The sequence below is a fragment of the Cetorhinus maximus genome, chromosome 6 (assembly GCF_964194155.1).
Source record: "Cetorhinus maximus chromosome 6, sCetMax3.hap1.1, whole genome shotgun sequence".
NCBI lineage: Eukaryota > Metazoa > Chordata > Chondrichthyes > Lamniformes > Cetorhinidae > Cetorhinus > Cetorhinus maximus.
Window position 1 is genome coordinate 33,164,811 of NC_135884.1, and position 27,124 is coordinate 33,191,934.

Below are 27,124 nucleotides of genomic sequence, written 5' to 3' on the forward strand. Positions count from 1 at the left end.
TAAAGTTCAGCTTGGGGATGAATAGGAGACCAAGCTGACAAATGGCCTGGTTCAGCCGAAGACAATCCTGGGTAGGGGAATGGAATTTGTGGCAAGGGTCTGAATGATAGCTTCAGTCTTCCGAATGATTACCTGAAAGAAGTAGTGGCTTATCAAAGATTGTATATCAGACAAAACAGTGTGGCAATAAGGAGGCAGTAAAGCAGTGGAGTGGTAGGGATTGGTATCATCAGCATAGATACGGAAACTGCCTTCATGTCTGCGGATGATGCCATCAAGGGACAACATGTAGATTAAGAGGAGGAGGGGCCAACGTCAAATCCTTTGGGGCTTAAGGTAATAGCTCGAGATTTAATGGAAAGCCATTTCTGGAGAAGCTATGCATGACTGGATAGGTAAGAGTGGAACCAAGAAAGAGCAATCCCAGTGAGCTGGATAATGGAGGAAAGACATTGAAGAATAGTGAGGCTGAACATTTCAAAGGCTGTACAGAGGTCAAGGAGGAGTAATGTACCACAGTCACAGAAGATGTCATTTGTGACTTAGTTTTCCATCTCAAACAGATTTGGAGAGATTCAAATGTGGAGTTACGGTAAAGAGAGCTACAGATTTGGATGGTAACCACACACTCAAGAGCTTCGGAGAAGAAAGGCTGGAGATTGGACGATAGTTTGCAAGGAAAGTTGATGGTGGATTTTTTTTTTGAGGAGGAGTGGATACAATTTTGAAAGCAGGGTGAGCAGTACCAGAGGAAAGAAAGCTATACACATTGTCAGCCAGCATTGCAGCTGTAAGCAGGAGACAGGTTCCATGTCCACATGTGAGTCCATGTGGGGAGACAGGAAAGAAACTAGAGGAAGATATGGGATTAGGGTTATGGAAATGGAAAGATGCAGCAGAGGCAGCTGAGTGGATAGCCTCAATTTTCATTTAAATTCATGAATTCTTTGCACTTGCTGGACAAGAATGGTGATGGGGTCAGGGGAGAGGTTTTTAAGATCATGATATGTGGAAGAGAAAAGAAGCTGAGAGTTCTAAGTTACCATCTTAAGGAAAGGATGGGACAAAATCGAGTGCAGGGGTGGGGAGTGGTGAAAGAAAACAGAGATGCATCAACAAATCCTTAGGATAAACGAAAACAATCACCCACAAAAATAGATTACTATCTTTTCATTATTCATTCACAGGATGCAATGGCTAGGCCAGCATTTATTGCCCATCCCTAATTGCCCTTGAGAAGGTGGCGGTGAGCCATCTTCTTGAACCGCTGCAGTTTATCTGTTGTAGGCACATCCACAGTGCTGTTAGGAAGAGAATTCCAGGATTTTGACCCAGTGATGAAGTAGCAGCAATATAGTTCCAAGTCAGGACTATGTGTGGGGCTAGAAGGGGAACTTGCAGGTGGTGGTGTTCCCATGTAACAGCTGCTCTTATTCTTCTAGCTTGTAGAGCTCAGAGGTTTGGAAGGTGCTGGTGAAGGAGCATTGTCGAGATGCTTCATTGCATTTTCTGGATGGTACATACTGCAGCCACAGTGCACCAGTGGTGGAGGGAGTGAATGTTTAAATTGGTGGATGGGATGCCAGTCAAGTGGGCTGCTTTGTCCTGGATGGTGTCAAGCGTCTTGAGTGTTGTTGGAGTTGCACTCATCCAGGCATGAGAATAGTATTCCTTCACACTCCTGACTTGTATCTTGTAGATTGTGGGCAGGCTTTGGGGAGTTAGGTGGTGAGTTACTCGCCACAGAATACCCAGCCCTTGTAAACCTGCTCTTGCACTCACAATCTTTATGTGGCTGATCCAGTTAAATTTCTGGTCAATGGTGACCCCCTAGAATGTTGATAGTGAGTGTTTCCATGATGGTAATGCCATTAAATGCCATGGGAAGGTGGTTAAACATTCTGTTGGAGATGGTCATTGCCCAGCACTTGTTTGGCACAGATATTACTTACCAGCCCAAGCCTGAATGCTGTCCAGCTCTTGCTGCATGTATACCAAAACTAGTTCACTATCTGAGGAGTTGCACAGTGTTCAATTCCATTTGCAACATCCTCTCTTTTGTCCTCATAATGGAGGGAAGGTCACCGATGAAGCAGCTGAAGATGCTTGGGCCTAGGACATTTCCCTGAAGAGCGCCTGCTGCAATTTCCCAGGGTTGAAATGATTGGCTTCCAACAACCGCCATCATCTTTGTGCTGGGTTTGACTCCACCCAATGGAGAGATTTCCACACTCAGTCAAATGCAGCCTTAATGTCAAAGGAAATCACTCAGGCACCCTCTAATTTTTTTTTGGACTGTGTGGTTGATTTGTTTAATTGCATGGCCCCTTTAAATTTCTTGCTTGGTAACCTAAAGGACCTGACTTGTGTGCAGCCTGCACAGAAACATTTCAGTTGCTGTGTGACCGTGGAGCTTAGAGGGAACATTGGCAGTTACTCTCAACTTGCCTCTGGCATTCAACTCGTACCCGTGTTAGACCAAGACTACCTGGAACCAAGGGTGGTCCTGAGCATCAGTGAGTAAGTTATAGGCCAGGTTAAATTTGTTCTGCTTTTTGTGGACAGGACACGCTCGGACAATTTTCCATTTTGGAGGTAGTGGCATAGTGATATTGTCACTAGACTAGTACTCCAGATGTAATGCTCTGAGGACCTGGGTTCAAATTCCACCATGGCAGATGGTGAAATTTGAATTCAATTTTTAAAATCTGGAATTAAAAGTCTAACAATGACCATGAAATCATTGTCGATTGTCGTAAAAATCCATTTGGTTCACTAATGTCCTTTAGGGAAGGAAATCCGCTGTCCTTACCTGATCTGGCCTGCATGTGACTCCAGACCCACAGCAATGTGGTTGACTCTTAACTGCCTTCTGAAATGGCCTAGCAAGCCACTCAGTTCTCAAGGGAAATTAGAGATGGGCAATAAATGCTGGCCCAGCCAGCAACACCCACATCCCAGGAATTAATTTTTAAAAAGTGCCAGTGTTGTAGCTGTACTGAAACAGCTTTGCTAGAGGCAAGGCTTGTTTTGGAGCACAACTCCTTAGCATGACTGCTGGGATGTTATTAGGCCCTTGGCCTTTGCTGCATCTATTAAGTACTGTCTTTTCTGACATCATGTGGAATGAATCGAATTGGCTACAGACTGGCTTCTGTGATGGCGGAAACCCCTGGAGATGGCAGAAATGGATCATCTATTCAGCATCACTAGCTAAAGATGGCTACAAACACTTGAGCCTTGTCTTTTGCACACACAGGCTAGGCTCTACCATTATTGAGGATGGAGGGGCTCATGGAGCCTCCTCCTCTCATTAGTTATTTAATTGTGCATTATTCATGAATGGAGACCTTACTGTAAATAATACACCCGTATCCAAGCAACCAATAGATATTATAAACATGTTTCATATCTAAAATCAGATATATTTATTATTCATGAAGTAAATTGTGGTTCATTAAAAATAGTAAAAAGATAGAACTAAAGGCTCTGTATCGGAATGTGCATAGCACTTGTAACAAAATGGATGAATTGTCGGTTTAAATAGAAATAGATGAGCATGACCTGATAGCCATTACCGAAACACAGCTGCAAGATGACAAAGGCCGGGACCTGAACTTTCAAGGATGCATGACATTTTGGAAGAACAAAAAGCTAGGAAGAGGTTGTGGGGTAGCTCTGTTAATCAAGGATAATATTTGTACAATAGTGAGAGATTACCTTAGTTTTAAAGATAAAGATATAGAATCTGCTTTTTTCTTATCTCTACCCAAACAAAATTAAGGTGGCATTTGTGGAAGTAGTTTTTTAGGTCCCCTAATAGTAACTACACTGTAAGATGGGGTATCAAGAAATAATGGGGGCTTGTGAGAAAGGTACAGCAATAATCATGTGTCATTTTAAATTACATATAGATTGGATGAATCAGAGGCACAAATAACATCCCGGAAATAATTATAAACCAAGAGGTGAAAGGGAGGGAGAAACTCAAAATAATTACCGCGTAGGAAAAAATAATTACAATTATCAGTGAAAGGGTATGAGAAAATTATTAGAACTAAAGGCTGATAAGTCCCCAGGACCTGAAGGTCTTTATCCTTAAAATAAGTGGCTGCTGAGATCTTAGATGCATTGGTTTTGATTTTCCAAAATTCCCTAGATTCTGGAAAAGTCCTATCAGATTGGAAAAATGGCAAATGCACCTCCTCTGCTCAAGGAGGGAGACAGAAAACAACAGGCCAGTTAGCCTAACATTTGTCATAGGCAAATACTAGAATCTATTATTAAGAAGGTTATAGCAGGGCACTTAAATCTTAATACGATCAGGCAGATTCAACATGGTTTTGTGAAAGGGAAATTGTGTTTGACTAATTTGCTAAAGTTCTTTGACAAGTAACATGGATAAAGTGGAACCTGTAGATGTGGTGTATTTGTAATCCCAAAAGGCATTTGACACGGTGCCACATCAAAAGTTACTACAAAATAAGAGCTTGTGGTTTAGGGCGTAACATATTAGCATGAACAGAGGATTGGTTAGTTAAGAGGAAGCAGAGAGCAGGGATAAATGGTCATTTTCGGGTTGGCAAGATGTAACCAGTGGAATGCCAGTGCGATCAGTGCTGGGCCTCAACTATTTACAATCTATATCAATGATGAAGGGACTGAATGTATGGTTCCTAAATTTACTGATGACATCAAGATAGGTAGGAAAGTAAGTTGTGAACAGAACACAAGGAGTCTGTGAAAGGATGAAGATAGGTTAAGTGAGTGCGCAAAAATTTGGCAGATGGAGTATAATGTGGGAAAATGTGAACTTGTCCACTTTGACATGAAGGATAGAAAAGCAGCATATTATTTAAATGGAGAGAGATTGTAGAACTCTACCATTCAAAAGATTCAGGGTGTCCTGGTTCATGAATCACAAAACGTTAATATGCAGGTACAGCAAGTGATTCAGAAGGCAAATGGAATGTTGGTGTTTATTGCAAGGGGAATGGAATATAGAAGTAGAGAAGTTTTGCTACAGTTGTACAGGGCATTGGTGAGACCACATCTGGAGTACTGTGTATAGTTTTGGTCTCCTTACTTAAGAAAGGATATAACTGCATTAGAATCAGTTCAGAGAAGGTTTACTCCTTCTGATTCCTAGGATGAAGGGCTTGTCTTATGAGGAAAGTGGTTCTGTCTTCACAAAAGAGGACACAAATAATTTCCCAGAAATGTTAGGGAGCCAAAGGTCTAGAGAGAGAGGAAGGAATTGAAGAAAATTAGTATTAGTAAAAAAATGGTGCTAGAGAAATTAATGGGGTTAAGGCTAAAAAATTCTCAGGGCCTGATAATTTACATCCCAGTGTACTAAAGAAAGTGGCCCTGGAAATACTGGATGCATTGGTGGTCATCTTCCAAAATTCTATAGACTCTGGAGCAGTTCCAACAGATTGGAGGGTGGCAAATGTAACCTCACTATTTAAAAAAGGAGGGAGAAAAGAAACAGAATTACAGACCAGTTAGCCTAACATCAGTGGTGGGGAAAATGCTACAGTCTATTATGAAAGACATGGCAACAGAACACCTGGAAAGCATTAACGGGATTAGACAAAGTCAGCATGGGTTTATGAAAGGGAAATCATGCTTAAATAATCTGAGTTTTTTGAGGATGTAACTTGTCGAATAAATAAGGGAGAACTAGTGGATGTGGTGTATTTGGATTTCAAGAAGGCTTTTGATAAGGTCCCACATAAGAGGCTAGTGGGCAAAATTAAAGCACATGGGATCAGGGGTAATATACTGGCATTGATTGAGAATTGGTTGACAGACCAGAAACAGAGAGTGGGAATAAATGGGTCGTTTTCCGGGTGGCAGGCAGTGACTAGTGGTGCACCGCAGGGGTCAGTGTTTAGGCCCCAGCTATTCACGATATATATAAATGACTTGGATGAGGGAACCAAATGCAATATTTCCAAGATAAAAGCAAAATACTGCGGATGCTGGAAATCTGAAACAAAAACAAAAATTGCTGGAAAAACTCAGCAGGTCTGACAGCATCTGTGGAGGGAATGAGTTAACGTTTCGAGTCCAGACGACTCTTCTTCAGAAGTGTTCTGAAGAAGAGATATCTGGACTTGAAATGTTAACTCTTTCTCTCCACAGATGCTGTCAGACCTGCTGTGTTTTTCCAGAAATTTTTGTTTTTGTGCAATATTTCCAAGTTTGCTGATGACACAAAACTAGGCGGGATTGTGAGTTGTGAGGAGGATGCAAGGAGGCTTCAGGCCGCCATAGACAAGTTGTGTGTGAGGGCAAACACATGGCAGATGCAGTGTAACATGGATAAATGTGAAGTTAAACACTTTGGTGTGAAAAACAGAAAATCAGAGTATTATTTAAATGGTGATATATTGGGAAGTGTGGATGTACAAATGGATCTGTACACCAGTCAATGAAAGTAAACAGACAGGTGCAGCAAGCAATTAGGAAGGCAAATGGTATGTTGGCCTTCATTGCAAGAGGATTTGAGTTCAGAGGTAGGGATGTCTTACTGCAGTTATACAGGCCCTTGTTGAGACCACACCTGGAGTATTGCGTGCAGTTTTGGTCTCTCTACCTAAGAAAGGATATACTTGCCATAGAGGGAGTGCAGCGAAGGTTCACTAGGCTGATCCCGGAGATGGCAGTACTGTTGTATGAGGAGAGATTGGTTCAACTGGGCCTGTATTCACTAGAATTTAGAAGAATGGGAGGGGATCTGATTGAAACGTATAAAATTCTAACAGGGCTAGACAGACTGGGTGCAGGGAGGATGTTTCCCCTGGTTGAGGAGTCTAGAACCAGGGGCCACAGTCTCAGGATAGGGGGCAGGCCATTTCGGACTGATACGAGGAAAAATTTCTTCACTCAAAAAGTGGTCAACCTGTGGAATTCTCTACCACAGAAGGCTGTGGAGGCCAGGTCATTGAGTATATTCAAGAAAGAAACTGATAAATTTTTGGATATTAGGGGCATCAAGGAGTATGGAGAAAAAGTGGGAATATGGCGTTGAGACAGGGGATCAGCCATGATCATATCAAATGGTGGAGCAGGCTCGAAGGGCTGAATGGCCTACTCCTGCTCCTAGTTTCTATGTTTCTATGAAAGGTTGGACTGGTTGGGCATGTATCTAATGGAGTTTAGAAGAATGAGAGGCAATTTTATTGAAACCTATAAGATCTTGAGGGGACTTGACAGGATGGATGCTGAAAGGATGTTTCCCCTATGGGAGAGACTAGTACTAGGGGACACAGATTTAAGATAAGGGGCCTCCCATTTAAGATGTAGATGAGGAGAATTATTTTCACTCAGAGGTTTGTCAGTCTGTGGAATTCTCTTCCCCAGAGAGCAGTATAAGCAAGGTCATTGAATATTTTTAAAACAGAGGTAGATAGATTTCTGATTGACAAGGGAGTCCGTTATAAGGGGTAGACAGGAAAGTAGAGTTGAGGCCACAATCAGATCAGCCATTATCTCTGCAGAGCAGGCTCGAGGGGCCAACTGACCTACTCCTGCTCCTAATTCGTATGTTTGCATGCACTCGCTATTTATGTTACATTTAGAAAATAAAACAAAATGATATTGCATAAAAACTTACATGCATAGTCCACTTCAAGACCTTAAAGTTTAGAGACTTAATGACTGGGTTAGCACACTCTTCATTCATCCAGGAGCTGGCTTAAACTTTGTTCAGAGGAGATGAAGAAGTTAAAGCCTTCACTGCACCCCTCTCTGTGTCAGCTGAAACAGCCATACGTAAAATGAATTCAGCCAATATCAACCTATCTCCTGCTGGGCATGAATCTACAGCAGAAAGTTGTACATAACTCAGAACACAGTGACATTGGACAGGCAATTCACTCAAGCTGTGCGGTGTTCGAAATAGAAATGTTACATTGGTGTAGTACTAAATGTTCTTTGGAGGTCGAGTGTTAATGACATTGTTGGAGGGGGTATATAGGAATCCTTATTCTGTATTTGGTTAAACTATAAAGGATGCCAGTAAAAGATTGATTTCCACCCCAATGCTGACATCTCCCACTCTGAACAATGAAAATCAAAACAGAAAATTAAAACAAAAAAAAGGCAATATTCAAAACTACAAATGCTTATCCTATACATTAGATGTTACATATCTTGATTATTGTTTCCTTCATTTCAGACATTAGATTTAGGAATTCAATAAGCTTTTCACCTTATTTTGAATCAATTTGTGGTATAGTGTAAATGTGGTATCGTTGACCAATGAGCAGCACATCCTTTAAGATGGTCCAACAGCCACTGCTCCCCAAATCATAAACTCAGCTCTCTCATTTATGACTCCAAGAGCTGTCTGCATGGGACTGACCACATTGAGTAAAAGGACTAAACCAAGTGATGACATTAGCTGCAATGAACATCTCTTGCCTATTTTTGGTGCATGAAGATATATTTGGCAGAGGAGGTTTGCTCAGCAAGCTCAAAGGGCAGTGACAGTAGTGTTGCACAAAGCTGTGAAGGCAACACCCTAACCTGTAGCAATTGTTTAAAATAGGTGGGTGAGCTGTTCCAAAATGTTGTTTACAAGTGTTATTTTTGCATCACTTATGTTGTTTTAAATTTGTTTTAAATTTACATTTGATCAAGTTAATGCTTTTACCGTAGAGTAATAAGTTAGATTAGAGCACTCTTGCATTTTGCAGTTGAAGAAACTTTTAAGTACTGACCATTTCTTAAAGATTAGAAATTCATTGAGGTGCATGAAGAAGGAGCAATCCAATAACCTAGCTTTTGAATAACCAAATCTAACAATTGTTAGAGGGAAAGAAAGAAAATTGGCTGAGGTAAAATGCACAGCTCAATAGATTTTGAGATTTATTTTTGGTTAAACTGTCTTCCATGCTTTTGAAAAATTTGAGCTCCTTTTTTTGGACACAAAGGGAACCATGGGGATAGGGCGGGAAAGCGGATTTGAGGTAGATCAGCCATAATCTTAGTGAATGGAGGGCCAGACTCAAGAAGCTGTATGGTCTATTCCTTATCTTCTTGGTTGATGTAAATGGGATGGAACATGAACATGAAAGGGCTCAAAGCACCTCTCTCTATTAGCAGCACCCCATCACTCAAGACATTTGCAAATTGAAAAAAAATACACAATATTAATTCCAAAAGTTTTAACCATCAAAACCTCAACTTCTTGACACTTCTGTCCATCAGCATTCTTCAATACACTTCTTCCATATGGTTTAGGAGAAAGGTTGTCAGACTCTGTTACAACTACTTCCCAATGTTCTATATTGATCATTTCCCCATTGAGTTTTGTCATTCAAGACCAACCACAGTCTTTATAATAGGAGACCATTATCACACAGAGTTTCAGTGAAAATTAGCTCTTATTATTAACTGATCAAGGAGGAAGAACGAGGCAAGACAGCTTCTCCTTTGTGTGCTAAGGATCGAATCAGTGACCTGAATAAATCTATAAAAGGGGCTGCAACACTCAGGCCTGAACAATCACAATGAATTCTCTTATATTGCTCCTCTTATTTAGTTGCATTAGCATTGTCCCCAAAGCTGTAATCCTTTGACTAAAGCCACAGAGGAATGAATAAGGATTGGTGGCTGGCATAGTTCACACAATGGTCCAGCAGGGTCCTGCAATCAACCTGTCTAGCTCCAGCATTTCCAGAGATGCAACTAATCCTGACAAAGACATGTAACGCGCAGCAAATAAAAAAGTATGGAGCACTGCCAAGAAATTAAACATTATGTAAAGCCTTATTGTCAAATTTTACCTGATCCCTACTAACAAATGTCTTTTTTTAAAGTGGGAAAAAAAAAATGTTAATTATACTTCTCTGTGAATCACAGCATATGTTTAAATCGGCAATTATTTTGAATTTCAGATTTTTTTCCCTCCTTGTGCTGATAGCTAACTAGCATATTCTTACAGGTAATTATTCTGTTCTAATTGGCAGTATCCAGAGGCTGGAAATAAGGACAATGTTCTATACGTTTGCAGTATACAGAGCAATGAAAGATAGGCCATAAGACAGGTTGGTGGAGGATAGTAGCAGAGACACACTGTTGGGAGATTGTGATGCAAAATTAGTACTGGGAGGAGCAGGATGATCATGAGTGATCAACTTGGCACCAATATGGCTAGCAGGGCCAGACTTCCATTGTTGGAAAACCAGCAGGGATTGGAGGTACTGGTGCTCTACAATTGCTTTGTTTATTTTATTCTTCTCCTAAACCATGTATTTTAAAAGACAATATGTGTGCATGATCTGCTGTATTGGATTTTGTGGAAGAGTGGGGGTGGATTAACAAGTCTTATGCAGGATGGGGAAAAAAAGCACAACTGCACCAGATGTAACAAGGCATACATTGGAGGTTTCAAAGCTGTAAAGCATAACAATTATACACATCACCCTAATTACCATTTCTAATGCTATGTCATTTACTGAACATTAAAGTTTTAAAGAACTGCCACTTCCCCTGCCTTTCCTAATATTTTCCACAGTAAATTTCTGCTAAAACAACTTGCATGTATAGAACACATTTAGCATAGAATAAAACATCAATTTCACAAAGGTCTAAGGAAAAATGAATGCTGAGCCAAAGAATGAGACATTAGGAGAGGACACAAAAGCTTCTTTGAAGAAATGGGTTTTATGATGGTATTCTAAAGAGGAGAAGGAGGTGGACAGGAAGAGAAGTTTAGGGAGGGAATTCCAGTGCATCGGGGCTGGTTGGCCAATTGCATGATCTCCAGCAGTAGGACAAAAGGGGGAGAGGTTGCACAGGAAGTCAAAGGAAGAGATTTCTGGAGGTGGGGGAGTTGGGGGTTGCTGTAGCAGAGATAGGGAGGGATGAGACCATGAAGCCATGAAGGGATTTAAACACTACAATGAAAATTTTAAGTTCCAATTGTTGAATGATCAGAAGCCAATGCAGGTCAGCGAGGACAGCAGTAATTGGTGAGAGACACCCGGTACACAATAGATAAGAATAATTTGAAACTAATTTTTAAGCTAATGGCTATTTTTTACCATAACGTTTAATGGACAGGATTTAAAGAACATCATCCAACATCTGGAAAAATGATACAGCACTGATATGAAATGGAAATTATTCAGTAAATTCAGAGCAATGTATGGAACCACAGTTCACATCTTCAATCATAGCTTTCTTTCAATTCCCTTTATAGGTTTAACTTTTTTAAACAAATTTTTACACATAGTCCTCAAAAGAATGACTCCATTGCATTTCTATAAATTTGTCCAATGGTAGAATCTACTGCAGATGAAAGGCCATCCTAATGGATCCTAAGTTTCAGCTGTCTGTACAATAATTTGAAAAACAATCTGTACTTTGAGCTTAAACTAATTATATGGTGTGACAGTACAGCATGCCAGATTTCTCTTTTTTGAAGAGATACTCCTCACTATCTAGTATAAACCCATAAGGAAAAAAGGATTGTTTCCTCCTTTAACACCAGATATCCTTGAAAGTTGAGTGAATTTAAAAGATATAATTCAACTGTCTCTCTAGCTGTAGGATTTTTTTTTAAGTTTTAAAAAAATTCTAACTACATTCACTGTTTCTATAGCTACACATCTGTGAAGACTAAACTACCCTCTAATTTACAGCTGTTGTCAAGGCCTGTCATTGAACTGGCTATTAAAATCAACAAATGCTACTTAAAAGAAAGTTTGAGCATGCTAACTTGAAATGTATTGAAATATTTCAGATAATCAAAGCAAATTTGCTTTATCATAGCAGTGAAATCTGTTTGGTGTAATATTTTGGATAGAACCAGCAACCAGAGGCAGATTAAAACAACTTTGTACTCTTAATTTGGAAAGCAAGAACCAGTAAGAATTATTCCTGATCTGGGTATCAAAGATATGTTTTAAATTGCATGCATATTCAGACTATAGCGATCCAAAAGATTAATAATTTACAAGCACAACAGGCTTATTCTTCAAGGTTACAAACAGTAAGGCATTTCGGCATTAAAATCTGCCTGTGTGCTCTGATTAGGTGTTAGTCAATCATTCAAGGCAATAACACAAACATTTTCTTTAAAAAAACACTGCATTTAACTAGAGGCCCGTTGTGTACAGTGCATGTCAAATGTTTCCTGCTGCAAGACTAACTGGATTGAGAAGTTGGATTCAAGCATTCCCAAAACCTTAAGTCTGGTTGGTATTAAATTATCTCAGAGACAGAGGAGTCTTTGTGCCGTGCATGTCAGCATTTCTTTTGAATGATTCACATCAACCTGAATCATTTCTATCTTTACACACCCAAGAGGAAGACTCCAATGTCAGATCATGCATCTTTCTCAACCTGAAATGATTAGTGATCAATAGCTTATCAACCTGTACCAAGGTATACTAAATAATATCCCACGGACAAGTGGAATTGTTCTAGGATCTTTGAATACAAATTTGTTCATTCCACATAAGATTTATGAGAATGCTTCACAATGAAGGGCAAGATCTTGTTCTAAGTGCATAAATATTAAATAACCTATCTTATCTACAATTTTAAGCTCCTCTGATTTCCACGGGGTTAGTTAGTACTTGATAGGGTACAAAGCCACAGAGACCAGAAGATTCCTGCACACATGTCGACTTAGAAAACCAGTAAAAGTTGACTAACAGCTTCAGAAATGTTGACATAGCCCCAGAAAAGCGGTCAACTCAAAGACAGGCCTGAATATAGGCTGATGAAACATGATAAGGGATCGTACTACAAATGCAATAGGACATTGGCAGGCTGTAACTTAAGGCAAAGATACATCCAACATTTCGCCACTTTTGTTGTAGCTACACAATGGTGTAATTTGCAGCAACGGCAAATTTTAAAATTGCTGTAAGTGTGAAATTTATTTTCTGGGAGGCACTGGGGGCATTCATCCTTCAGAAGATTTTCATTTTCAGTACCTTTTTGTGTACTTTCTAGCTTTCAACAAAAAACACTTTCCCTTGGAAATATAAGCTTAAAATAATTGGCAGTTTAATAGGCAGCTCACCACCAACCTCTCAATGGCAATTAGGGATGGGCAATAAAAATGCTGGCCTAGCCAGTGATGCCCCTGTCCCATGTAAGATTTTAAAAAATATATCAATACCTCTATTAGCACATTGGACAGAGAAATACCATTTGAATGAATCACGTATTCACACACTAAAGTAGGAATAATGTTGAAATGACATTTTCTTTCATTGAAAATAAATATAACTAAACACTACAGTTAATAAAGCGAAGAGCACAAAATTCCTGTGAACAGGCCACAGGGAGCTGAATTTTGTGTTATCAGGAACATCTGACTGTGCTTCCTTTCTGGGGGACAGGTGGCAATCTTTTTATTAAATGTCACTCTTCTTATTTTCCCATTGTTCATGATATAGTAATTGGGTGTGTAGTTGTATTCAGGTGGTGGGCATTATCTGCGGATTCAGTTGTGCTCCTATATATAGCAGATGGAAACTATGGTTGTTGGTTTTGGAGGTGCATGTTTATACTGTACACCTCTGTCAATAAAAGTTTATAAGTGTGCAAAGATTAGGCTTCAATTCTATCCTTCGCTGCCTGGCTTTCTGGATTATAGCACCCATGAATGTTGATCGCTTTAACATAGCTGAGGAAAGAGTCTGCAACACCTATTTTACAGTAACAAATGGGTCCTCAACAACTTTTACATTAAAAAGTTGAAATCAGCTAATGTACAGAACATAGCTAAAGACCATGACTCACATGCAAACAAGCCAACATCACATGGCGAACATCACATATTCTACCAATAAATCCCTAAATATGGAAATCTCTTTGCAATTTGTTTATTTTAAGTAAAGTTCATTACCACTTTAACCCCACTCTTTATATCCAGCAATTGCACCAGGATGTCAAAATGTTCCTCAGTAAAGCCAATTAATGCATTCACAAGAGGAAACATTCTCCTTATCTCAAAATAGTGCTACAATTATTTTGAAGAAAATTAGCCTGCAAATAAGAAAATAGTCAGAAAGTATGAGACAAATTGAAAGTTTCTAAAACTACAATTTAGCAGCTTGTTTATAGTATCTGTAACAATGCAGTACTGCCAGACTTAATTTTTGCTTAAGTCCTGGAGTGGGACTTGAACCCACAATGATCTGCCTCAGAGGCAAGCATGCTACCCATTGTTTATATGCAAATTCTTCAGGAGTAGACATTAAAAGAAAACATCTGTAATTGTGATTCTCAAAAATGCATCAGCTCATCTTTTCCTACCTCAAATTTGTGTACAACCAACAGCGGGAAGAAAATGGGTTTAACAGGCTTCTGTTCTGCTCCTAATTGATTTGATTGTTTTGAAAACCTCCAGTTGTGCCCGCTGATTGATCTGAATCATTCATATTAACAACCCCCAAGGCTACTAAAAATAAACACTAATATATCTTGTAAAATGCTGACAAGATGACTCTTGGATTGAAAAAGTGATGACTTGAGTGTGTGCTTCTGGCATTCCTCACCTGGGACAGCACTTGGGCCTTACAATTAGCTCCTATGACCTTGAGCTAGGGAGAGAGGGGTAAATTCTGTTGCCTACAGAACATATGTCAGGACAAGCAAATGAGGAAGAGGGAATATTCATTTTTATAAATAAAATAACTATTGTACAGAAATACTGGAAAGGGACAGTTTCAGTTTTATACTGAAACTGGTTAACATAGGAATCAGGAATATATCTTGTTAAAAATCTGAGATCCTACCTCCCCAGAAAATGGCATGGGTTACTGATATACCCAAAGCAAGAAAGGCCACCAGAGGTTGCTGACCCATGATAATACCAGAGGTAAAATGAGCTACAGCTTGAGATACAGGTGTGCCATTGCCACAACTCCCCCCTGTTGAGTCACTTTTTACACCCAAAATTTTTAGCATATTGAGAACCTTAGGTAACAGAACCTGGGTAACAAAGGATTTAGTCATTCTTACTTAACCTTCTATTCACATACAATATTGTCTCTAAAATGAAACTGAATCCTTTTACATCAGTGCTCCTGTCATGAGAACAGAAGTGAGGAAGGTATCCATTTCTATTCTGTACTGCTTGTTTCAGTTCTTGTTATCTGTAAAATAATTAATTTTGAAAAAGACCCATCAAGCACAAAAATATTTTACTGCAAACTGTATTTTTGGCACAGGTAACATCACTCAAAAATGGTCTTTGAGATATTTCAAATGTAAATTCCATCTGAATTAATTTTCTGATTGCATATTTTCCACATTTTATTATAAATTACCCTTTCTCTCACACAGTGCCACCCCTCATGCGGCTGCTGAATCAAATGTTGCTAATGTTTCTGCAAATTAACTTAAACAAACATTGGTTATCAATTTTTAAATTGTAATTAAACTTGTGCCAAACACTGATGTCTTGTCCAAACTGGGAAGATGAGAAGGTCAATCAAATTTAACTTTTAATAACTAAAGCCAAAAAGAGAATAGTTGAAGATTTGAATATACCCAGGCAGATAGAAGTCTTTGTTCATAACCACACAGTAAGCCCTGTTGCTGTTGCAACATACTGAAGCTAGAAGGCATCCTAGCCATGTTTATTCTGGGCATAAAATTCTAGACAGTGATATAACTCTTCCCCCACCCAAAAACACAGCTTGGGGGTTTGAATCAGCACTGAATGCTTCAATGACGGTTGTCTGGTTATGAACTGCACATGAAGCTCAACATTATTTTGTTGAAATTTCCTTTAGCAGCAAGTGTAAAAAAAGACATTGAGTAATTCATAGTGACCTGAATCAAAAGTCAATATAAAGACAGACTTGCATTTATACTGCAGCTATTCATATCGCGAGAGTGTTTCACATTTAATGAGTTACTTTGACAGGAAGTGGCTGTTATGTAAGCAAATGAATTATTCTGTACCACACTAAACAGTGTCTAAGCTTCAATACTACTAGGGAAAACATGTGAAGACAGAGGAATTAATTTGATAGGAACCAAAAGCTAGAAAGAAGTTGTTTAAAAGGCAAGAAGTGATAACTTCAATTGCAAAGATTTGAGATGGCAGTTTTTCAATTCTTTTGAGACAATATTGTAGGTCTATGTGACTCTCAGATAAAGAGATAGAAGTAATTTCAACTTGTACCTTCAGGCTAAAACTTGACTGAGTGGATGAGACAATTCAGTTTACCATGAAAGATATTCTTACTTAAAATCAAGCTTCTCCACCTAGAACTGAGCGAAACTTAAAATACACACAGCCACATGTTGGCAAACACCCATTTTCCAACATTTGTAATTAATCAGATTTATCAGACTGGACTTTTCATTGTACTTTACTGTAATAATTTATCCCTGACAGCCTGACTTAAATCAGCATAAATTCACTCATAGGCCAATGAGTAGAGGGCTGAATGAAACTGACAAGTAAATCAATGTTATAGGTTGGAGATCCCAATCAGAAGATACCGCCTACAACAGGTACATTCCCCATTTAAGGTGCCAAGTTTCAAGGACCAATCTGAGACGGTTTTACAGACAAAGCAGCCACAGAAAAATTATGCACTGCACTAGTTTAAAATAAATACATTTGGGATCCATTAGATCTGTAAAAACAGCTAATACAAGGAGAGGAGACTTAAGGTTTTTCTCTCCTCACCAGGATGTAGCACACACCCATATGGAAACTGCACTACAAAAGTTCACTCACAATAAAATTCCTACACTTTTCCTGAGTCCAGGAGGGCTAGACAGCTATCCCTCCCCCTCTGCTGGCTGCCAGGCCTAATCCTCAAAGGGGTTGCACATTACTGTATAAACAAAGTACAAACCGCTGAGTGAAGCAGCCAGGATGGAAGTGGCAGACTTTGGAAATCAGAGAGGATTTCACATCAGCTGTTGTCTGGGTCGGAGACTTCAAAAGACACGCAGGAAAGCCGAGCAGTTTTCATTCTTAACAATGGAATCGAGAAACTCGGTCGATTTACTATAGAGAGTTAGTGAAGAGGGGTCCAAAGATTAAGAGGAAAGATTTTGACAGCCAAAAAGGCTGTCATTGTGGAGGGAATGCTAAAGCTATCTGCTATTCCTTCAATATCAAGAACTTTAAAAAAAAAACAATTGCAAAATGATGCCAAGTTGATTAATTTTATAAGTGGTGGGTTTAACTGAAGAAATTTGTTTTTGAAGTAAGAAGAAAGTTCACAATAGGAAGAGGGGGGGGGGGGGGTTGGTACAATTCTTTCTCAATGCTTGTTTCTTGTACTCGGAAGTTTAATCATTTACTGAATCATCTCAACCTAGCCGGCACAGAGCAACTCTATTCACATCCGAACAAAACACAATACGGTACCTCAGTTTCTTTAACACTGGAGCTGACCACTGTGTGCACTTCCAAGGCACAGTTTGTCCTCTTCGCTGCAATACAATATGGGTAATCCTTGGCCACCATGGCGGCAGGGGAAGATACCTTGGAGTTCCCAGCTGACGATACTGTGGTGCGAAACTCAAGAGTCAAGTTGTGCCTTGCAGCCACGGTGCTGCCGGGCGCAGCAGTGTGTGCGCGCTCTCTGCTATCCTGCTCGCTGTGCCCCTGCCTGCATGAGCACACAGGGGGAGGGGAGGGGAGGGGAGGGGAGGGGCGGGGGGGGCACAGGCTGCAGCTGACAGCGGCGGAGTGGGAACGCCAGTCAGCGCAAACAACCCGCCCCCAGGCAAGAGGGGAGGCGGCCACTCACTGTGGAACCGGATCAACGGAATGGAGCAAATCACTGAAGCACACAAACAGGTCGGACGGAGAGAGAAAAGACGTATACTTTCCGATTAAGTTACCGAAACTCTGCTTCTTCCACTTCCCACCCCCGGAGAATTGTCTGAAAATAGATCTACACGGTTGTGGAAAAAGGGTGGGGGGGGTTTGTTTTTTTTAATGTTTAGATTGTAGTGAGCCTTGATACAAAACACTAATTGTTAGTTTGTTACCCACATTTCTGGGGCTATTACATTTTGGGGGTTTTTGTTTTAAAATCAGAGGCACTCGCACTTTTTCCTCTTTCCAAGCATCATCTTTATTCAACCGATTGCCAGCCGTAGGCTGCTCCCAGTTTACTGTCAATGACACATCACCAGTCACTAGGAAATGTGGAAGGCAGCCTGTGCAAAATCTCCTCCGCCAATTCTGTTTCCCTTCTGCTCCTAGTCCAAATTCAGCTGACAGCAATTCAAAGCCTGCAGCCTACAATGTGAAACTGTAGGTTTGAGCCAATAGCTTCGCTATTGTGCGGTGCGATTGAGCCATTCTCCTTTTAACTTTCCTGCCCTCAGCCTAAATTCAGATGTTTGTAAATCGATGTATTTTGAGCTCTTCAAATGGCTCAGTGATCAATTTTCTGCTCCAGCAATCGGAGCACTCCTATCAGCTGCAGCAGATGTGCGTTCGCCGGGAGGGAATCGGCTAAAATTCCGGCTGCTATCCCATGATCTGAACTGAATGAGGTCAGAGTTTAGTTTCACTGTGATTATCAAGCTTCAGGAATGTACAGTGGCCACTTAGGTGAATGAACGGCTACACGATGGGAATGAGGAGAAAACTGGCAAAAAAAACCAGATTGTATTCTTCACCCCATTTCCACCCCCTTCAAGAATTTGATACCTCTCAAATCTGTGTCCATTGTTCCCACAATTCCCCCTCTGAATCAGGTTTCCACCTCGAACAAAGCTGAATCAAATTGTGCTGAATCAAAGTCACATTTGACATCCTGTGTGACTATGATGTATTATGCCTCCACAATCTTTCTACCGCCTTTGACACAATTGACGACAACATGTTCCTCCAATGTTTCTGCTTTATTCAGCTCAGTGCTATTTGCACTGCTTGGTTTCACACTTGACCGATTGTAGCCAATCTTCAGCAATGGCTTTTCTTTCCACCCCCAACACCATTATCTGTGAAGTTCCTCAAGGTTCTTTTTCTTTATTCTTTAATGGGATGTGGTCGTTGCTGGCAAGGCCAGCACTTGTTGCCCATCCCTAATTGGCCTTGAACTGAGTGACTTGCTAGGCCACTTCAGGGGCGGTTAAGAATCAACAACATTGCTGTGGGTCTGGAGCCAGATTAGGGTATTACTGAACCAGATGATTTTTTCCCCCAACCACTGATGGTAGTTCATGGCCACCATTTCAATTCCAGATTTTACTAATTGAATTTAAATTCCACCGGCTGCCATGGTGGGATTTGAACCCATGTGGCCAGAGCATTAGCCTGGGCCTTTGGATTACTATTCCAGTGAGATTACCATTACACCACCGTCTCTCCTATCTGACCTTCCTTCCTCTTGTTAATTTACATGCTTCCATTCGGATTTTCTGCAGACATGGAGCAGTTTCCATGGAAACACTGATGATGCCAAGCTCTACCTTCCCATCACTTCTCTTGACCCCTCCACTGCCTCTGTTATTAGCCTGCTTGTTCAACATCCGGTCTTGGATGAGTCACAATTTTGTTCAGCAAAACATTGAGATTAATCAGTAATTATCATCTTTGGTAAATTCCACATCCATGCCACTGATTCCATTCCCCTCCCCAGCCACTGTCTCAGATTAAACCAAGCCGTCTGCAACCTTGGCATCCTATCCAACCCAGGCTGAGCTATTGGCCCCACATCTTGTCCATTAGAAGATGCCTGCTTCCATCACCATTACATTGGTACCATAGTGTTGAAAGTGGGCAATCTACTACTGAAATGCTCATTTTAGGCCTTGATCTCCATATTTGACTAATCCAACAATGCTCTCCTGCCAGATCTCCCAGCCTCCCTAAACTTCAGTGTATCCAAATTTCTACTTCTTGTGTCCCAACCCATACTAAAGCTCTCTCACATATCACCCTTGTTCTTGCTGTTCTGATTAGTTTTTATTGTCCATTAGCTAGGGAAGGGAAACATTTAGCTGCAGCTCCAAATCCTGATTGCTCTCTAGTGCAAAGTTATTGAATGGTACATGCATGATCAGGATGGAACTCAGCTCTATTAAATTTTAAGGTTTGGCTGATGATTTGTCACAAAAAGGTGCTGAAAATAACATAGCAGTTGTTAGGCAAGAAAATGCAGACAGTTGCAGGAACTTCCTCAACTATGGAAATGGTGTTAAGATTCCGATTGAGATGCAGAGATAATCTAAAACATTCCAATTCCAAATTAACTTGATAAGGGAGAAAAATGAACTATAAAGCAGATTCTACCATTGGACACACAATGAGGAGCAGTGCTTGCAACTAGTGCCAGTCATAAGAACATAAGAAATACGAGCACAAGCTGGTCATTTGGCCCTTTGAATCTGTTCTGCCATTCAGTAAGATCATGACTGATTTTTGACCTCAATTCTAAGTTCTTGCACTATCCCCATATCCCTTGATTCCCTTAGTATCCAAAAGTCTATTGATCACTGTCTTGAATTAGTCAACAACTGAGCCTTCAAAGCTCTTTGGATAATTCCAAAGATTCACAACCTTTTGAGTGAAGAAATTTCTCCTCATTTCAATCCTAAATAGCTGTCAGGAAATCACAGGCTTGGAGTTTGTGATTTCACATTTATTTCAACTGGTGGAAAATCATAAGCTGTGGGCCAGAAATTTCTTGAATTGTGCTTCCTCCTCGATGGGAATGCCCAGGTCCGAGAATGGTAGCATAGTGATTATACATTAGCAGATTATTATAGATGCTGGAAATCTGAAATAAAAGCAGAAAATGCTGGAAATGCTCAGCAGGTTAGGCAACATCTGTGAAGAGAGAAACAGTTAAGGTTTCAGGCCTGTTACATTCCTACACGCATAAAAAGGTGGCATAGGAAAGAGTGTTAGGGGTGACTGAGGAATGGACCAGGGTGTTGCAGAGAGAATGGCTCCTTTGGAATGCTGATAGTGGAAGGGAGGGAAAAATATATTTGGCATCATGCTGGAGGTGGTACAAATGGTGGAGGTTGATCCGTTGAAAACAGAGACTTTGGGGTGGTAGGTGAGGACGAGGAACCCAATCATTGTCCTGGGAGGGACAGGAAGGGTGATAGCAGAAGGATGTGAAATATATCGGACACAGTTCAGGGCCCTGTTAACTACAGAGATGGAACACTTATCTTTTTACCTCCACTCTTCTCATCATCCAAGGCCCCTCTTCTTCCAGGTAAGGCAGCGGTTCACTTGTACATCTTTCAACGTGGTGTACTGCATTTGATGCTCATGATGTAGTCTCATCTACATTGGTGAGACCAAACACAGGCTGGGTGGCCGCTTTGCAGAGCACCTCCATTCAGTCTGCAGCGTTTGTCCAAGCTTTCTGTCTCCTGTCATTTTAATTCTCCACCTTGCTCCCAAGCCTGACCTTTCTGTCCTTGGCCTGCTACATTGTTTCACTGAAGCTCAAGGGACAGCATCTCATCTTTCAATTGGGCACTTTACAGCCTTCTGGACTCAATGTTGAATTCAGCAATTTTAGATCATAACTTCTGCACCATTCTGTTTCCTTTTTCTTTGGTGGTTTAACTTTTTTTTCTTGTTTCTCTCAATTTAGCTTTCAGATGGCAGCTATTCAGGGTCTTGCCAGTCACACCTCCAAACACATCTTCTGTTTCCTTACTTGTCCCATTACCACGCCCTTTGGTATTGCACCATGAAACCTTTTGTCATTTAATTTCTCCATTTCTCTCTAAAAATTCATATGCTTCACTAACGTTCCATAGGAAAGGAAATCTCCTATTCTTATCTGGTCTGGCCTATATACGACACCAGATCCACAGCAATGTGGCTGAATTCTAAATACCCTCTGAATGATTTAGCCAGCCATTCAGTCACACCAAGCTGCTACAATGAAGTACAATAAGAATATAAGCAGATGGATCAACTTGCAACGATCTAGGTACTGGATCGGGCACAACAAAGGAACATCCACCCCAGTCAACCCTGGAAAGTCTTCCTCACTAACATCTGGGGATTTGTACCAAAATTGGGAGAGCTGGCCAACAGACTCATCAAGCAACAGCCTGACATAGTCACACTCACCAAATCATATCTTACAGCCAATGTCTCAGACTCCTCCTTCACCATCCCTGGGTCCCACCAAAAGGACAGACCCTTGAGAGGTGGTGGTACATGGGTCTACTGTTGGGAGAAAGTGGCCTTGGGAGTGCTCAACATTGACTCTGGACACCATAAAGTCTCATGGCATTAAGTTAAATGTGGGCAAGGAAAGCTCCTGCTGATTACCCCCTACCCTGCTCCCTCAGCTGATGAATCAGTGTTCTTGAACACCATTTGGAAAAAGCACTGAGGGTAGCAAGGGCATAGGATGTACTGTGGCTGGGTGACTTCAGTGTGTATCACCAAGAGTATCTTAGTAGCATCACTCCTGGCTGAGTCCTGAAGGATATATCTCACAGACTGGGCAGGTGGTGCAGGAACCAACAAAGGGAAAAATCTACTTGACCTCATCCTCACCAATCTACCTGTCACAGTTGCATCCATATCTATATTGGTAGGAGTGATTACCTCATAGTCCTTGTTGAGAGAAAGTCCCGTCTTCATAATGAGGATACATTCCGTGTGAATTATGGCACTACCACTGTGTTAAATGGGTTAGATTCAGAATAGATCTAGCAGCTCAAAACTAGTCATCCATGAGACGCTCTGGGCCATCAGGAGCACAATTGTATTTCACCACCATTTGTAACCTCATAGCTTGCTATGTTCCTCACTCTATCTATTACCATCAAGCCAGGAGGCCAATATTTGTTCAATGAGGAGTGTAGAAGGCCTTATCAGGAGCAACACCAGGTATATCTAAAAAAAAAGGTGCCAAATTATTGAAGCTACAATATACATGGAAATGCCATGTTATACTCAAGGCTAAGCAATCCCACAACTAATGGATTGGATTAAAGCTCTGCAATCCACCAAGCTGATTTGAGTAACAAGACGAGGAAGCTCCATGAACATCCTCAACTTCAATGATGGCAGAGCCCAACATGTGACTGCCAAAGATGCAACCATTTTCAGCCAGAGTGCAAGTGGATGACCCACTTCAGTCTCTGCCTGAGGCCTCCAACATTATAACAAACTTGATTCACTCTGCATGATATTAAGAAACGGCTGACCTCACTGAATATAGCAAATATATATAATGTTCTGGCTGGAATGCTGAAGACTTGTGATCCAGAACTAGCTATGGCTACAAGAACAGGTCAGAAACTGGTTATTCCGCAATGAGTGGCTCACCTCCTGACTATTCAAAGCCTGTCCACTATCTACAAGACTCAAGTCAGGAGTGTGATGGAAAACTCTCCACCTGCCTGGATGAGTGCAGCTCCAACAACATTCAACAAGCTTGATACCAATCAGGACAAAGCAACCCACTTGATCAGAACCTCATCTACCACCTTAATTGTTCACTTTCTCCACCACCAATGCACAGTGGCAGCAGTGAGCATCATTCTACAAGATGTATGGCAGCAACTTGCCGAGGCTTCTTCGAAAGCATCTCCGAAATCCGCCTCGCCGGTCAAGGACAGCAGGTGCATGGGTTCACCACTACCTCCAATTTCATCTCCAAGTCATGCACCAAGCTGATTTGGAAATATAACAGCTGTTCCTTCAAAATCCTGGAGCTTCCCCTCTTGCAGCACTGTGGGAGTACCTTCACCACATAGACTGCAGCGGTTCAATAAGATGCCTTACCATCACCTTCTCGAGAACAATTAGGGATGGGCAATAATTTTTGGCCTTGCCAAAATGCCCACATCCCATGAATAAATTAAAAAGAAACATAATCAGTCCTTATATTCTCTGTCAGGCATTACTATTCATGTTGCAGATCTTTATTTTTAAGTCTGCGAGGGCAAGAGAAAAAGACACAGGCTTAGAATGAAACTAAGGGTGTTATTTTTTCATGGGAGTTCTTCAATTTGTCACCATGAGAGCTGCCAAAAACATGGAAAATCTTTTAAGTTACAACTTAAAGTTACAACAGGTGAGAAGGAATTGACCATCATATAACTTAATTTCTGCTTACAGAAATGCCAACTAGTGGGCTTGTTCAATTGCGCCTGCATTCACCTCGAATAAACTGCAATGGTGAGCAGACTGATGACAAAATGGCTTGACAGACAACATTTTAATAATTAGTCAACTGACTCACTGGCCAGGCAGTATAAAGACTGATGAAGACAACCTCTACCACTCCAATTGATTGCTGCAGCTTACTATCCTGATCAGAAAATGACAGAAGCAAGATGTTTATATTGTTTTTGGAAGCATTAACAAAATCACACAATTGAGTGGGATCGTGTCTGCAACAGTTGGCTGCAAAAATCAAGGGATTTGTCATGACAATGGTAATGTTTATTGTTAGGTAGCCTGCTTCTAATGCTCATTGCTCAGGCTCAAATATAGAAACCATGAAGGTTGTCAGAGTGTACCTGGATGAACCAGACCCTGGCATGCATTACTGACTTCAGGAAAGGAGCGATTGAGGACAAAATAAAGCAAAAGATTAGTGAACTCTATCTTTGGGAGTTTTCTTCCCTTTTCATCCCTCCATTGCTAAAAGCACTAGGATGAGTCAGGGTGCAACCTGAAGCCTAGTGCCCCACCTTTTGCCCTGATGGGCAACCCACCAGCCTCGATATTACCCCATCCAACCCCCGCCCCCACTGCAATGGGAGGAGGGTGGGGAGGTTAAACCCTAAAAGCAGGGAAACGCATCCACAACCTGTCAAGTCTGCTCCTGTTGCCGTTTTATAATGGCGGGTTATGAGGTGTGCAAGTGTCGGGTCCTGGAAAGGTGGGGACACTTCATTAACATGTTTAAATCAGGCTCCCACAGTGTAATTGGAAAAATCATTTCACCCAGAGGGTGGTAGGGTTTTGGAACTCTCTGTCCGAAAGGGTGGTAGAGCCAGAAACTCTCATTGCATTTAAGAAATACTTGGATATGCACTTGAAGTGCCATAACCTACAGGATTATGAACCAAGAGCTGGAAAGTGTGCTTAGACTTGATAACTCTTTTCCAGCCAGCAGTCACAATGCGCGGAATGGCCTCCTTCTGTGCCATAAACTTTCTATGTTTCTATCGCACTGGATGTTTGGAATTGAGAAACAGGTATGACCTATATCGTACCTCCCTGAGGATTACTTCTAAAGCAATTGTCTCTCCCAAGTGAATATAATCACCTGTAATTACATTCTATCAAATAAGCAAACTGAAAATCTAATGGTAAAAACAAACACACATACCACTTTTTCATAAACCAGCAGAGAATTGATCAACAATTTTTCTCCCCCACCCTATCCACATTGTAGAACTTCTGACCTTCTGCTGTATCCCGTTACACAAGGGTAACTTTTCAGAAGCTACTTTGCGTATGTCAAAGCTTGTAGGATGATAACTGGCCAGTTTCACAGAACTGATGAGTTGGCCTCACCATCTAAAGGGAGAGCATTGCAATAATTCCTATTAAAATCATTACAAAATAAACATTTCAAACTGCTTGAAAAAAACTACCATGGTCATCCTGCGAAGAGCTTTAACGTAGAGATTCTCTGGTGTATTTTAAATCCTCAGCTGATACACAGCTTACAGAAAAGAAAAAGAAACATCTACACAGTGATGCTGGAAATAGCTAATAATTGTAGCAGACCTGACCCATCTGAACTATCTTGTCTATGTGTTAAAATATCTGCATAAATGTAATGCAGTATGAAGAGATGGTCCACTGCTGAAAGTATCTAGCTCAGTACGCTGTAAGCCAATGTTGCACCTATCAACAGCCATGCTCACCCACCATAAGTCCATGTACATGTCACAGAGCAGATTAGCAGCCTGTGACTACTGAATAACAAGACTCATTTTTAATATTTCCATTAGTGATATCCCGTCAAGCCAGTCAAGGGAATGTGGATCAGTGCTGGTCATCCAAGCGAGAGCTCTTGCCAAAGCAGAAAGCACAATTGCAGAAGACGTGAAAATACTTGAGTCTATTTATCACAAAACTGTGGGTGTGTCCGAATCCTCAGAAGATGCTTGTCTCTGCACATTATTTGAGCACCTGGCATGCAAAGAAGCTCCCTTCTGTGGTACTGAACTCAGGCACGAGAACTACCCAAATGTCCTTGGAGTGGTTCAGGGTTGTGGTCTCCTATACCTCAGCATCTGATGAAAACTGCAGCCAAGATAAAGACTGGGCTCAACAATCCACAAGTTTGTGGAGCCCTCCAAACAGCTACCTTAACGCTTGTCAGCTCAGTAGCTAAATGTTGTATACCAGTCTGGGCAGGAAGTACACATACAAATCTTGTTGATGTGCAACTAAAGATTCCTGCGAGAATTATTACAGGAGTGTTGAAGCCAACACAGACAGTCTGGCTCCCTGAGCTCACATCTCAGGTGGAATTTTCCATTTTTGAAACTAAGTGCCATGGTGGGCAGGTTCCACAGTGTGTTTCCCACTGGTCAGAGTGGCAGGATATCGCAGCTGATCTCGCACTCAGAAGCTCATTAATTATGCATAGGTGAGTTTCTCTCTGAATTACCTGGCGGGCTGGGAACTGATTTGTCCATCTCGCCGTCACCTAATGGGCTCAAAGGTGCGGGTGCCATATTTAAATGGCACCCTCACTCTCTCCAGCCCAGCTTCATGAAGAAGGCATTTCCAGATGGTTTCATCAAGGAAGAAAGCTGCCCCATAGTTTAACAATGACTCCCTGGAGGCCCTCATCAATGGCGTGTGGCAACATTGGGATGTGCTCTACCCCGGGGATGGCTCCAGGAAGTCTACCAACCTCACTGGCCTGGGACACAATAGCAAGGACAGTCAGCACATCGGCCTGAGAAACACCATCCAGTGTAGGAAAAGGATGAATGATCTCACCGCTCCGCAAGTGAAAGTCAACCTTCAGCTCACTCCAATCTCACACTCTCATTGTGGCATCGTGCACTCAAGGGGTTCCAATGCTGAGGCATCTCACACAATATTAGCTGGTGACACATCACCACTGATTGTCTAACAGGCACTTTAACATCACCAACATCTCATCTATCATGCTGCACAAACTCC

General features: G+C 41.2%; 1 protein-coding gene across 5 annotated transcripts in view; it reads right to left on the minus strand.

Moving 5' to 3' along the window:
• Positions 1-27,124, minus strand: part of arhgef3 (Rho guanine nucleotide exchange factor (GEF) 3) — a 398,054-nt gene that overhangs the window by 33,756 nt on the left and 337,174 nt on the right. The window contains exon 1 of one of the 5 annotated variants that reach the window (XM_078543533.1): positions 17,378-17,634. The exons of the other annotated variants lie outside the window; for them this stretch is intronic. Coding sequence (XP_078399659.1) covers positions 17,378-17,476 — 99 coding nt within the window. The 5' untranslated portion in view covers positions 17,477-17,634. Of the gene's footprint in view, positions 1-17,377; positions 17,635-27,124 lie in introns of those variants that run through there. 5 annotated transcript variants of the gene reach the window in all.